General features: G+C 37.3%; 1 protein-coding gene and 2 pseudogenes across 1 annotated transcript; 1 reads left to right on the top strand and 2 right to left on the bottom strand.

The window, feature by feature from the left end:
* Positions 1-2,852: 2,852 nt before the first annotated feature.
* LOC141823070 (uncharacterized) lies at positions 2,853-3,479 on the bottom strand. Its single transcript, XM_074710342.1, has one exon. The coding sequence runs from the start codon at positions 3,451-3,453 to the stop codon at positions 2,893-2,895; it is 561 nt and encodes a 186-aa protein (XP_074566443.1). The 5' UTR covers positions 3,454-3,479; the 3' UTR covers positions 2,853-2,892.
* A 1,498-nt stretch (positions 3,480-4,977) lies between these two features.
* On the bottom strand, positions 4,978-7,360 carry LOC141823026 (monoterpene synthase 8, chloroplastic-like; annotated as a pseudogene).
* Positions 7,361-12,718: 5,358 nt separating this feature from the next.
* LOC141824823 (uncharacterized) lies at positions 12,719-14,239 on the top strand (annotated as a pseudogene).
* The last annotated feature ends 215 nt before the right edge of the window (positions 14,240-14,454 follow it).

Here is a 14,454-nt window from a genome sequence, read left to right as displayed (position 1 = left end):
TCTTTTATAGCTTTTAAGTTGAGATTGATTTTCATCTATTAATCGAGTGTTCATCATTATTAGTCGATTGATCCATTGAATTCAACTATTGAACTTATAGAATGGCTCTTAATGACTCTATTAGATCATTAACAATCAATTATTATTATTCATCAATCATTGGTGCTCAAATAGTCGAGTTCCACAATCAATTCATAAATCTTTTATTCACTGTTATATTATCATTAATCGATTGATCAACTCGACTGATGCTGATCAATCGAGTCAATCAATCAATTTTTATAACTTTCTTTATTCTACAGTACCTTTTCTTTTTTTACTACAAGTAACAATTCACTGGTATTGTTTATCAATGGATTATTATTATACAAAAGCAATTGAGTCGATTACCCGAGTTCATACTAATATTATATTTGCTACAGTAATAGTAGTAGTAGTGTTCATCAATCGGCTGTTAATATAATGAAAAAAAAGTGAAAATATATATAAAGATCATTGTTAAGAAATTGTAATATTTTACATCGACAAATATGTACAAATAGATATGAATTAATGAATATGCATGCATCATCACCTCTATAGGTGAGGAATTGTGAAACGATGATGGGCCTATTTTGCGCAGCACGACCCCATGTCATTTAGGCTGTGGGTGTGCTGAGTCGCGGGTTGCCTGACCCATTTTTAACACCTACAATAGCATGTGAAGATTATAAGTTGGGGCAAAAAGCTTTGTAGCATAAATTAAATGGGAAGATAAATACATTATTAATTCCTCAGAACTACTCCAATTATGAGATAATTAATTAGGCGTTGCAGGCATATATATCATAATTATGGTATGCATGTAAATTCGAGTTCATATTGCATATCATACGTACAATCAGTTTATTGCATATCAGACAATCAGTTTGAAAAGGCATAGGAAGATAATGTCATTCAGGAATATTCTCAGAGGTATATGCATATGCCATATATAAGCAGATACATAACGTACATGGTAAAAAATGTATAATTTTATTGTTTAACATTATATACTTAACTCCATATATACACCTATATTGCAACTTTTCTGGATAATGAACATATATATACATGAATGCCATGGTACTTGATACAAAGCCATCAATGTATTTAATTTCCATGCTGACCACTGCGTGAGCCTGAGTAGTTATATTTTATCACTCATGAAGTTAATATTACAAGTGTTAACCTAATAAAGATCATATGTTTTGAAAAATATATACCACGAGAACATGCAAGTGTACCAATTTATCTGAACTATAAGAGAGACCTTCGAATTCAAAATATATATCAAGAATTAAGAAAACGATAATTATAAAATATTTGTCAAAGAAAAAAAATGGAAATAAGTGATCTCTCGTACGTGCTCATGGTTTTTTTTTAATAAAAAACACTTTCTATGTTTTCACATAAACAAGCTTTTAGCTAGGGCCGGAATTTTGCGACAAGTGCATGCATGCCTAACATCATAGTCAATTCAATTTACGTATCAACTTTTAAGTATGGCTACAAAATCTCAAAGAAAATATGTTAGTCAGCTTAAGGGTAGACATTCAAATAGCTAGGTACGTAATCGCAGAGAATGAATGGGCATCTGATGATCACCAATCAGAATGAGTAGTTGATAGAAATTTTTGACATGGGCTTCTTGCAACAAGACAAGCTATGCAAGTTGGCAAAAACGTACGTACGTTTCGTATGTACTTCCAAACACAAAAAAAAAATGTGTCAATTTATGATATAGTTATCGATAAAGACAAGGCCATTTCATTAACTATAGATATAAGAAGATATTTCACAACAGATCCAAAACACCAGATAATCAATTAATTAACTTAGTGGATGATTTCGGGTTTATTAACAAAATGAAACTCTTTAATTCCCTTTTTTAAAGAAAAAAACATTGAAGAATGACTATTTCCTTTTGGAGTTAATATTAAGTATATAGTGATTAGCTCAACTTATTGGCTCAATTTCAAAGCAATCTTAATTTATCAAGTTAGGCTATCTTCTTACATCACCGGCATTTAATTTAATCGTCACTTGGTTAATTTCTTGTACCATGCGACTTATTTTATTTATTTACTTTTAAAGATCTATTCATTTATGAAGAATGACTAATTCTATTAGCTTGACTAATTCTTTAAATGAGCTAGTGTTAGAGCCAGGGAATATTTGAAAGGGTGCAATATTAAACAACAATATAGTGCAGTGCAAAACTATGAGTAAGTGTAGTCGTCAAATTGAGTTTGACTTTATTTAATTTTTGTTATCGAATTTGTTCAAATTTTTATTAAAAAATTATCAAGTTTGAAAAAGCTTGAGTTTTGATGAGTTCAACTAATGATTTTATTGCCATCATAATTTAAATAAAATATCGATTTAATTAATTTAGATAGCTTAATCAATCCATTTATTTGTAAAGTATTTATCTGCTTTATTTATAAATAAATCGGGCTCAATAGCATTGTGTGTGTGTATATATATATATATTGAAAGAATATAAATAATTTGAAAGAATATAAATATTTATATTTTGAATTGAATACCAAGTTTGTTCATAAATTCAATTGTTGCCTAAAATAAATAAATAAATTAAATAATACTCGATTTCATTTAGGTTTCTAGGGTGTCATTTGAGATTAGAAAACAAATATGTTTAATATTAGTGAATTTCTGTTTCAGTAAACCAGGATTAATCAGTCCCAATATTATAATTAATTTACAAAATGTTGTTCTTGCAAAAATATTAATATTAGATTCTATCATTTATCTAATCTAAACAGCATATATTCTATATTATCTATAACTACATTTGTATAACATCAGTCTTCTCATTTTTCCACCCAGTTAACCTGTAGATGGACCCCATCATTCCGAATCTTCGACGGCGTGGGCCCTCCTGGCCCGGCTACCCCAGCTCTCGCTCTCGCCACCGGCGGCCCTCCTCCTCCGCCGCACCGAGTTGACCGCCCACCACTGTTCCCGCCGCTGCAACAGCCCATCCAGCTGGTCCTCCCAGTCGCCGAACCCGGCGTGGTGTTCCCGGTTGCGCCGTAGGATGGCCCCTCCGGAGCCGCCGGCGGTGGTCCAGCCGTCGGAGAAGAGCAGCAGGCGGTCGTACTCCCGGCGGAGATTGGGGTCGGAGAGCACCTCGTAGGCCTCTCGCGCTTGCCTGAAGCGCTCGGAGAAGAGGCTCTCCTCCCCTGCCTTGCGGCAGGCGTCCGGGTGCCACCGCCGCGCCTGCAACTTGAACGCCGCCTTGATCTCCTCCGGCGCAGCCGTCTCCGCCACCGAAAGAAGGTCGTACATGGTGGCGGAGGCTTTTGCAGCTGCTGCGCAGGGAGCGAGAGATGCGTGCCTAAGCTTTCTCCTGGGAATTATGACAACGGCGAAGGCTGGTTTGGCAGTGGGAGAAAGAAGAGGCAACATGTTTTTGACACTTATTGCTGACTTGCTCCTGCTCCTCTTCTTCTAAGCAAGGAGAAAGTATGTGTGTGGTTTGGGGGAAGACTCATGGGTAGCTTTAATTATATAGCGGTGTGGAACTGGAAGCTAGGAATATAATTAAATTAAAGGCCGGCGGATATTGAATTTGTCACTACGTACTATCTCATTCATTTACATTAAAGATGAGAATTAATTATTTGGTAATTAAGTCCTTGAAGGAGGTTTGAATTTGTATATATAATAATATTAGCAATACCCTTCTTTGTTTTTTTTTCTCTTCTGATGTGTACCGTGGGAATCATTTTTTCAGTAATTTTTGAAATGGCTCTGGACTGAAAGAAATAGCTGTGTCTTTCATGGTCAAATCCCAAAATATGATGCAAAGTTATGGGCTGACGGTTTAATAAAATTCCTCACTCATTTCAAAATCATATCCCAGCTTTTCAGATTGCTGGATTTATGGCTGGAGAGTTTCTTACTCTCAGTAGCATTGTTTGTTTTTGGTACTTGATCTCTGTCTTCATCTCAAATTATATTGCCTGATCAAGTTCATTAAAGGATAGAAAGAAAATAATTACGTGATAAATCCTTTAGAGAAAATTACCCAATGAACAAAGTGGTGGAATAATATAATATATACAGCATGTGAAATACAGTACTATCCATGGAGTTTAATAAATATACATTTATGTTTAATAGCACTCCATTCTATACGTTTAAGGTAATAATAATAATGTCTCCGGGGCATAACTGAGTTGATTACGATGGTACAAAGTTGTAGAAGAGATAATACCCTCCTTTGTCATGGACAATTGCAACTTCTCGATTTACTTCTTCGTAGATAATTGTGGAGCCGATCGTGTGAAACTGCTGGATTGCAGATTCCACCTTACAAAAGGTAATAATAATAATAATAATAAATGTTAATAATAATATTAATATTACACATTCAACGAGAATAAAAAATAACATAACTTGTGGGAAAAGGCGTACTAATTTGTCAATTAATATCAGTTGACTATCAACAAATGTGAACACAAACATTATGTAAGTTATAAGCTTCATTCTAATTTAATTTGATTAATTTAATTTCCAAAGGCAAATTACGTTCCATCTATGATTTTAAATTCTCATCAATATCCCGTTCTGATCAGTTGATCTCACATAAAATCACTGTCAATTACTTTGTCAAAACTTTTAATTAAATTCAATACATATAGGAACTTAATTAATTTACCTCTGACCTTAATAATTAATTAATTGTTGATGATGTCTATGTGACATGAATAGTTCGAAGTAGCCAATGTAACATGACTTGCAAATAATATTATACTATATATATAATATCACTAGTTGACTTTAAAACATGATTGTCGACATCAATCGAGTTGAAAAGTAAAAGAAAGTATAAAAGAACTGTTTTTTAGTAAGACATATCTGTTTTTTTTTAAAGTTTAATTAGTCTTTATTTGTAATTGCGCAGTTGTATCCAAGTAATCTAAACTTCTAAAGCTTGATGGGTTCCACCAGCAAGAAGTTAACCAAATCTTTAGTTTCTTCATCAGCCTCGCTGTATCGATCTTTATCTCTATAAAAGAACTGGGCCGTCCGGTTGAGGTTGATCGCGCAAATCTTGAAGTTTTCCTCAAACGGAGAAGTATAATTAATTCGATCTCCGTTCATGGCTCTCCAATTCTCCATGATTGCCTTCTTCACTTTCTGGCGTGCCTCGCCCTCTGAAACACCTTGCTCCTGCATCAAACAGTGGATGGACGAGCAGGACCATCACTCCTTTCCAATTCAGCCTGCATAGTTAGCCACAATGAATGCATAGATATATACCAGCAGTTAAATGAACGCTATGTGTATTCCATACTGTACCAAATCATTGTAGAGGCGAAAATTGAGAGAAGACCACTGGAGAAACTTTGGGTAAGTGTTGAAATTTTCCAACTCTTGTTTGGTCAAATATGGACTCATGCATAATGCATGAGTGAGGAACACAGGGCCGGATATCGATATCCATGCGTTGTCCAAGTACTCTTCCACCGTGGGTGTGTAGCTCTGCTGGGACCATTTAGCTTCCAACAAGAAAGAACTGCATAGATCTCTCCACTGCATGCATGCCAGCACCAGTTAACAACATGCTTATAAGTAACAAAAGGAAAAAAAAAAAACTAATAATAATCATTGTAGCGATGCATATTAGTTACAGCTCTCTTTAGGTAAGGCACAATGTCAAGTCCCTTCTCTTTTATTATTTTGTAAGCTGCATCATTTGCGGTGTTGAAGACTGCCAGAAAACATAGCTTCAAGTAATCTGGAAGTTTGTCTATCGCATTGACATCCCACCTATACGCGACGCAAGGGCCGGCAGAGAACAAATTAGAACGCTATCCTTCTTCTCTGTACATGCATTTAATTTGTAATTGATGAGTGCATTAGTTATTATGGTGTACCTGTGGATAACATCTGTGAAAAGTTCAAGTTCTTCCAAGGTGCCGTAGACATCGTAAACGTCATCGATCATCGTGATGAAGCAATTTGACTTTGTTTCCATCTCCCTGTAACTCCGAAATTGTGGCTCGAAGGCACAACCAACAGTCCACAGAAAGTTGGCGGTCAATCTATCTCTGAAAAATGACAGGTTTTGTGCGAGACCAAGATCCGTCCACCATCTAATTAATATTATATCCGGCCAGTTGAGTCGATACGCATATCCAAGTTAGAATTCTCAATCATGGCTGAGTCTACAAATTAAATATGTTAGTTATAGATGGTAATTAAGTACCTCGAGAGGTTACTGAGTTCTTTCTTGTGCATGTCCTGCACTGCGTTGAAGTCGAGTTTGGCCAAATCAAGCAGTAGAGGGTTCATATGTTCAGTTTCCCTTCGGCAGCAGTGTTCGATGAACCACCTGGTGTGTAGTCTTTCCAACCTCCAATTCAGTGGAAGTTCCAAGGCATATGTCACTTGTTCCCTTAGACCGGGCTCATTAATAGATCCCTTGTCTAACAGATTTCTGAGGTGTTTACTGGTGAAGTCCATGGCTTCATCAAGTGTCACCTCACCTTCCTTCGAATAATAAGATGCCTGGTATAAGCTCAGCATTGCTTTGGTATCTTCGACAGAAGCTTTCAGGTGACCCTTCTCGTCTTTGAAATTTTTGAATAAATCTACATATTGAATTGGGACACAATGAAATCGAATTAATCTAGCTAGAATATAATTAAGCAAGCTTGTCAATATATATAATTAATTACCATCAGTAACAGAGAAACCATTTTCCCTGAGAAGCCTAAAGAGCACTGCTGAGGCGTTCAGATTATCCTTCAAGTACTGCGAGTTAATTATGTCATTTAGAGATGCATGAAACCCACATAAGACATCCTTAATCTCATCTTTGAAGTGGTAAGCCACTCCGAGCTGTTGTAGGTGGTCGATGAGTTGAAGCTGTTGCTGCACCTCCTTCGTCTCACATATCAAATTCCTGGTTTTCTCCTTCAGCATATCTAATTTTCTAATGTTGCCCTCGTCTTCCACCTGTGCACAATCACAAGAGTGACTACCGCATTAATTGTGCATTCAAACGCAATTAACTATACACAATATTCATTAACTTTCAGAATTAATTTAGTTGCTGCAACTTTAGAAAATAGAGGTCGGCGCTAACCTCCTCGATGCCACGTGTGAATGATTGTATGTAGTCGTCGGTCCACAAGTTTGGCTGATACTTGATGGATTTCCTCGCCGGAGTTTTGTCAGCGGCACACCGGATAGGCCATGGATGGATAGAACGTCGAAGCGCAGTGGCTGGCAGTGGCTGGCGAGGATTGTTGTCAATGATGCAAACTGAGGGCGGAGAGGCAGCAGACAGATGCAGAGACATGGCCGGCGTTTCGATCTGATTATTTGAATGATCAAAAACAAGTGATCCCTTGCCTTTTTAAGTACCCTGCATGCAACGAAATAGATCTAATTAAGATTGAATAAAATATCGATTAGATCAAAATAATAGCTAGCTAGATCAATTTATTATAAAATTTAAAATTCATCCAACTAAATTTAATTAGGGGCTAACCAAAGTCAAATTGATGACATCTAAATTAAGAAAACAACTATAGGAATATAATAGTATAAGTGTAGCGAGAAGGATTGTCAAAAGGTTAAGAGAAAATTATATATATATATATATATATATATATATATATATATATATATATCAAATTATGTAGCAGATAAATTGTCAAAGTATTCTCGACAATATCACAAAAGACTGGAATTAAGCATGCAAATCACCGACGAAATCAATCATATTTCGTGAAGGAACCCATCATTGGTGGAGAAAACTAGCTATTTGTCCATCAATATCTCATATTTAGTGAAGGACGGCATCATTGATCGATGGAGAAAACTATATATATATTTGTCCATCAATATCACCAATCATAGGAAATCGTTTTTCGTGTCGTGAAATACATTGGTGGTTCGAATTTGGAAGCAAATGAAACATTCAAAGCATTTTCTATTAAAAGATAACAACAAAGCGTGATTGATATGTGACGCCTGTACGAGGCTATTACTATTCCCCTTTGGAATTTTAATTTAATTAGCTTATCGATCGCTTTAATTTCAAGCAAGTTATGCATTTCTTGCATCACTGCCACATTATTCATCCCCACTTGTTTAATTTTCAGCTACTGTACAAATTGACTCTCTTTTCTCTTTGTATTTTTTAAGACATATTCATTGACAAATTATACTTCTATTAGCTTGACTAATTCCTTATATTGTGAATTTCTAAGTTTTTTCTTCAATTGTCCCTATAACGTAACCTTATAGTGTTAGAGGTATAATTTTCTAAAGTAAACGATATGGATATAATTTGTCTGAATGAATAATTGATTTTTAAACAAGTTTTAATTAAGATGGTCAATTCTACTTTCAACAATACAAAAGTATTTTTTTCCCTATCGAGTTGGTATTCAAGTTATACATTTAACTCATGACTTGACTTTTCAAACTCCAATTAAACAAATTGAACTACTTGTGTGATTAGTAAGTTCTGGTTTGACATGTTCAACGTAACCTAATATTAAGTGCAGCCGCTGATCTCATTTCAGCTTGGAATTTTGACCTCGAGTTAATCTCAGCATTTGCTTGACATCATATGCTGATCTCATTTCAACTTCCGCTCCCGACCTTGGCACTTGTTTGGTATCACGTGCCAACTTCATTTCAGTCTCGGGTCCGATATCACATGTCGATCTCATTTCAGTCTTCGATCCAGACCTTGAGCTCCAACCTCGGCACTTACTCGGCATCATGTGTCGACCTCATCTTGACCTCAGGTCTCGACCTCGAGCTCTGACCTCGACACTTACTTGGCATCGCGTGCCGACCTCATCTCAGCCTCTCAGGTCCCAACCTCGAGCTTCGACCTCGGTACCTGCTTGGCATCACGTGTCGACCCTATTTATCAGGAAATCCTAAAACTGTTTCTTCCGGAGATACAGAAAAATATCCCGAAAGACATGGACAATTGAAATAAATATATCAGAACATAAGCACATGTTTTGGAATTCTTTTAAATTGGAACACATAATTCAGAACATATCTTAAACGGATATTGATAATTCTATAAAAGGTTACCCATACCCATGGGCACAGGGCACAGGGCACAGGGCACAGGGCACAGGGCACATACAAACTCTAATTTCTTTGAGTCCTTAAATTCTTTTCTTATGCAAAATTCTAATTTGAGCGTCGAAGTGATTTGTCGGGATCCATTATTAGCATCATTCTAATTTTCTTTTTGAGTATTTTTCATATTTCTTTATCTTTTTCGGTGATTATCTTTGAGGAAAGTGCACATTAGTAATTCGTAATTATCCAGTGATTTAATGATCTGCGGTATTTGACCAGAACAACGGAGACACTAATTTCTATTTATCACATATATTGACGCACTTCTCCTCCTCAGGAATTAGTCTTGTATGGATAAAAGCTTCAACCGTTGGAATTAGTCGAAGGCCACGTCTACTGGCCGATGGATTCTGTTTGTTAGTCAATTATGACGATCAGGGCACTTAAAATGACATGGCAACTAATAAATAACACCAGGTATATTTCTATGTATCTCTCTCGATATTGGCTCCATTTTATTTGCTAAAACTTTGAATCAATCATAAGGCCAAACTAATCTGATTTGTTAAGAAGCAAGTTGTAAACGGTGGTGTTGTCATCCAAATGGAATCTATCAAAGAAATATTGGAATGTCTAATTATTATTTTTTAATTGCTTTAATGAAATGGTACATCAATACAATGGTTCGTATTTAGTTTGGATTCTATATTCCATTTGACCAATATAATTTGATATGCATCCTTAATTTATCTAATTTTGCAACACCATTATGGCGGCTATTATACTGTATGAACTACTTTCATTATCATATTCATTTGGTATTGATTCATATTGCTCGTTAGATGCTTCAATCCTTTAGATCTATTAATCTCTCACTCTCAGTCAATCTGGAACTGGAATATTTCATTTGCTTTATATATATATATATATCGGACTACTAATTAAACTTGTCTATATGTGTCATTCGACCAATTAAAGAGTCTCTTTCCATACATATCTTGGGCTACAATTCAAAGTGGTATAATTGTCTTGAAAAAGTCCCTTGATCTTCTGTCATAAAAAGAACTAATTGATTGATGAATCATAATCCTAATTTAATGTTATTGATATAACAGATTCTTTTATCTCATATGATTGAGCTAAATTAAAGGATAAAAAATAAAATTGAACAATCATACATGAATTTAATTTCTATGTTGCATTTGGCTCCGTGATGAAATTTACTTTATTTTTCTCTTCTATTCTATTGAAGATTAAATGGTTGAATTATCCACTTACCATATCCTTCCTTTAGTAGGAGTAAAAAATAAAGGATGCTGGGCATCTGGATTGGCCGCCGTATGCGCTTCCCAATTTACCCTGGTGGTCGGTGGGAAACTTCTGTGGGACCGGACCGGCCACCTCCATGGATTGAATCCATGAGACTGACTGGGATTTATCATTTTTTTTTAGTAGGAGTAAAAATAACTATGATGGTTAGTAATCCCAAAAGTTTCTTAAAATTTTATCTGTGTTTTTCATACTCTTTCATAAGACAATTAATATCAAAAAGAGCCTTGTAGTATGGAAGAAAGAAAAAAAAACTTGGGATGGTGAAATGTATAACCAACCTTGCTCTATCCAATTAAAATATACTTAATATCTTTAGTTAGTACATTACAATTGGATTCACCTACCTATGATCTAATCTAACTCATTCAATCGAATGTCCCTGACCAATCCAACTAACTCCCATGATCAATTCGGCTCAGCCTGCAGCCTCACAAGTTCACTCGATCGTATAACCAACCCAATTCCCTAATCTACTTTAACTCAATCAATTTGATTCATATATCTAGCTCTTGGATCAAACTAGCTACATGTCTATCTGATCGATCGATCGAGCTTACCAATTTGATTGTCAACTCGATCATGTTTATCGAGCTAACATATATATATATATATATATATAGCCTCAAAACTTGCTTGGTTTCTCAATCCTCATTGAAGTAGACAAATTAATTAATCCGTGAAAGTTGAAATTAAACTGGGCTTGCTTGCTTGCTTCTCGATCCTCATGGAAGCAAACGCCTCCGGCCAGGCGGTTAAAGGCAACTTGAAACTTCTATCTACAACTTAAGTAGACGTACGTACATTAATTATAATATTTTCTTTCTTATTTTTTTGTCAATTAATACTGAAACTTAATTATTTAGACGTGCTAAATATCTCCTAGCGAGAACTATAAAATAAAAATATAAAATGGAATATTAAGAAAGGCCATCATTCAGGGCGGAGGTAAATTTCCACTTAGAAGGAAGTTACATTTTAAATATTTAATATTTAATTATTAATTTTAAAATAAATATATTAAAATATTAAAAAGTTGGGGGCGGTAGCCCCTACCTGCCCCCCTCTCTGGCTCCGCCCCCTGCCATCAACGTACTTTTCACAAACATCGTAGATATAATGATCATTATTCAATAAAAAATAGTTCGTTTTATTTTCATAGAAAGATACTATAATGTTCAGATTAAGATTATCATAAAATCGGTATATGATAGTTTTTAGTAAAATCAGTTGATTTCGCGCGGGCTATTTAAGGTGCTTTGCAAGAGCACACTTTGTACGTAAGACACTCTAAAATGAGTAATATAAGGTCATCAAATACTTCAGTAAAAAAATTGATGAAAAAATATTTTTGTAAAACACTTTGACTTTGAAATTCATAGATTCTTTTACTTTTTATCGTAGGAGTATATATATATATATATATATAGGGTTATGGGAAAGTGTTTTTTTATAAATAGTTTGATGGCATTTTAATTTGTTTTCTAAAATATTTTTTTATTTAAAAATATTGTCCATTTGTGCATCTAGCTAGCTAGGTCGCCCAATGGTTATACTTATTTGGCTGCTTCAAAATATTTAGAAAAGAAAAAATAATTTTCATCGTGTATATTTAGAGATATCTCGAGAATGAAAAAAATATTATCCAATTTAATAAAAACTAAAGTTTTTTTTTTTTTTTGCAGTCTTCCAAAACAAGGAATTGACGGATAACTACTTCATTTGCACGAAGAAGGTTGCTATGGAATCATAATAACATTCAGTCAACACACAATGGTTTTGTTCCTTTTTTTCATAAAGAAAATCAATTTATTTTTTAAATTTGTTAAATTTATAGCCTTCATGCCAGTTATCATTGTCATTGTAAATTTAGATGATAAATATCTGTTTAATCTATCATTGCCATCCAAATAAAGACGAAGCCGACAGATGTCCCTCCTGTTAGTAGCTCTTCTCTGACGTGTCGCATTTCAACGTGTTCCATGCTGACCGTTGACCAAGTGCCCATGCACGTGGCAAGCTCTCCCGACGATAACACTGCGTGCCCTTCTTGATCACTACGTGTTACAATCTCTGTTCTGGCGTTCCCACGACGCAGCCATGCACACTTCCACGTACAACCGCTCCTCTCTATATTGAATCTTCCTCTCCTCCCCCATCACTGCTTTATAATACAACTTCGAACTCGGGACGACACGATAGATTTGGATTTTGCGGAACTATTTTGGTGACATTTTTGGTTTAGTGAGAGTAGATCAAGCAGTTTGTCGCCATGGCGTCGAGGCGAGAGGAGCGAGCCGAGGCGGAGGCTAGGAAGGCTGCGGACGAGCTCGCTTCCAGCCGCAACGAGCGCGAGCAGCAGCGCCGAGCTGATCTCGAGAGCGAGGAGTTGCTTTTACAGACGCAGCAGCACCACCAGGCTGCCGAGGAAGGCGAGGAGCACCACGGTGGTGTCCTAGAGAGCCTCAAGGAGGGAACTAAGTCCCTCTTTGGCGTGATCACCGGGCGGAGTCAGGAGGCCGCTGAGATAACCGCGGAGAAGGCAGCCGAGACCAGGAACGCCGCCTTGGAAAAGGCCAAGGAGACTAAGGATTCGGCCGTGGAGAAGTCGGGCAAGACGAAAGACGCCGCCTGGGAAAAGGCCAAGGAGTCTAAGGATTCGACGGAGGAGAAGGCAAGGGAGATGAAGGACGCTACCGCACAGAAAACAGAGGCGGCGAAGGAGAAGCTTGGGGAGTACAAGGACTCAGCGGTCAACACGGCTAAGGAGACGAAGGACAAGACCGTGGGGAAGGCGGAGGAGTACAAAGACTACATATCCGAGAAGGCACGGAAGGCAAGAGACATTACCGGCGAGAAGGCGGAGGAGTACAAGGAGTTAGCGGAGGAGAGGGGAAGGCAGGACTGTGTAGTGGAGAAGACCAACAAGACGACATCGCAAGCAGCTGACAAGGGAAGCCAAGGACACGGCTACGGAGATAACAAAGGAGACCGCAGAGTCTGCCAAGCAGAAGCTGGAGGAGTACAAGGACGCCGCGGCTGATGCCGCTGGCAAAGCACGAGATTACTTAGCAGGGACAGGGGAAGTGACGAAGGTATTGATATTACTCTACACAAAAGTGAACCAATACGTATATAATCTTAATTCTTTGATATGCTTCAGGAGAAGTTGGCGGAGACAGAGGACAAGGCGAAGGAGAAAATGGAAGAGGCCAAGCGAGCGAAAAGCCGAGAGGAGGAAGAGGAAGCAAGGCAAAGAGAAGAAGAGGAGCGGCGTCGGTCGGTGCAAGTCCAGTGCAACATCAGCTTTAAATATTTTCTCAAGAGTTCATAAGTAAATTGTATTATGTCAAATGTCGATTTGATTTAATGTGCAGGGGGCAAGAGAAAGAGAGGGGAGGTGGGCTGGTCAGCGCAATAGGAAGCGTGGCCGAGTCGATCAAGGATAAGCTTTCCTTGTCCAAGGACGAGAAGGAGGAACGGCGAGAGCCGGTGAAGAAAGAAGACGTGACGGTAGTCTGTCCGGCCGTAAAGGAAAGGGACGACGATGTAATGGTGCGAGTGAAAGAGGCGGACCAGTCGACGGGGCAGTGGTTCAATGACGTGGGGAAGTTAGGCGAAGAGGGGACGGGACCGCCGGCGCTCCACGACGCGAGACATGGGAAGAAGTGATCGCTTTGTTAATGTTGCACGCGTCTCTCCAACTCCAGTAGAGGCGGCTGTTGCTTGGGACTTGACCGGAGTTGCCTTCTGGCTATGTTTTCCTTTGTTCGTGTAAGATAATAACATCCGGTTTTTGTTGCGCACTTTGCCTTTTTGACTTTGGGAACTATAGTTTGATATGGTATAGTTATTTAAGTCCAAATGAACTTTCCATGCAGGGAAGGAAAAAAAAAAGAAGGGAATTTTAGAGAGGAGGGGTACATCATACATGGGAGGAGAAATTTGAAGATTATAATATGAGTTTTAAATAAATCGATGGTGGGAGTAAAATCAGAAATGTTAGAG

Source organism: Curcuma longa, chromosome 3 (genome assembly GCF_044706935.1).
Source record: "Curcuma longa cultivar G26 ecotype Majalengka, Jawa Barat chromosome 3, ITB_CL_G26_1.1, whole genome shotgun sequence".
Classification (NCBI taxonomy): domain Eukaryota; kingdom Viridiplantae; phylum Streptophyta; class Magnoliopsida; order Zingiberales; family Zingiberaceae; genus Curcuma; species Curcuma longa.
The sequence above is the reverse complement of the archived record's forward strand: the minus strand, read 5'-3'. Positions and strand labels throughout refer to the sequence as shown.

Bases quoted from the DNA above. Each gene is read 5' to 3' on its own strand.
- LOC141823070 (XM_074710342.1), bottom strand. From the start codon at position 3,453: ATGTTGCCTCTTCTTTCTCCCACTGCCAAACCAGCCTTCGCCGTTGTC.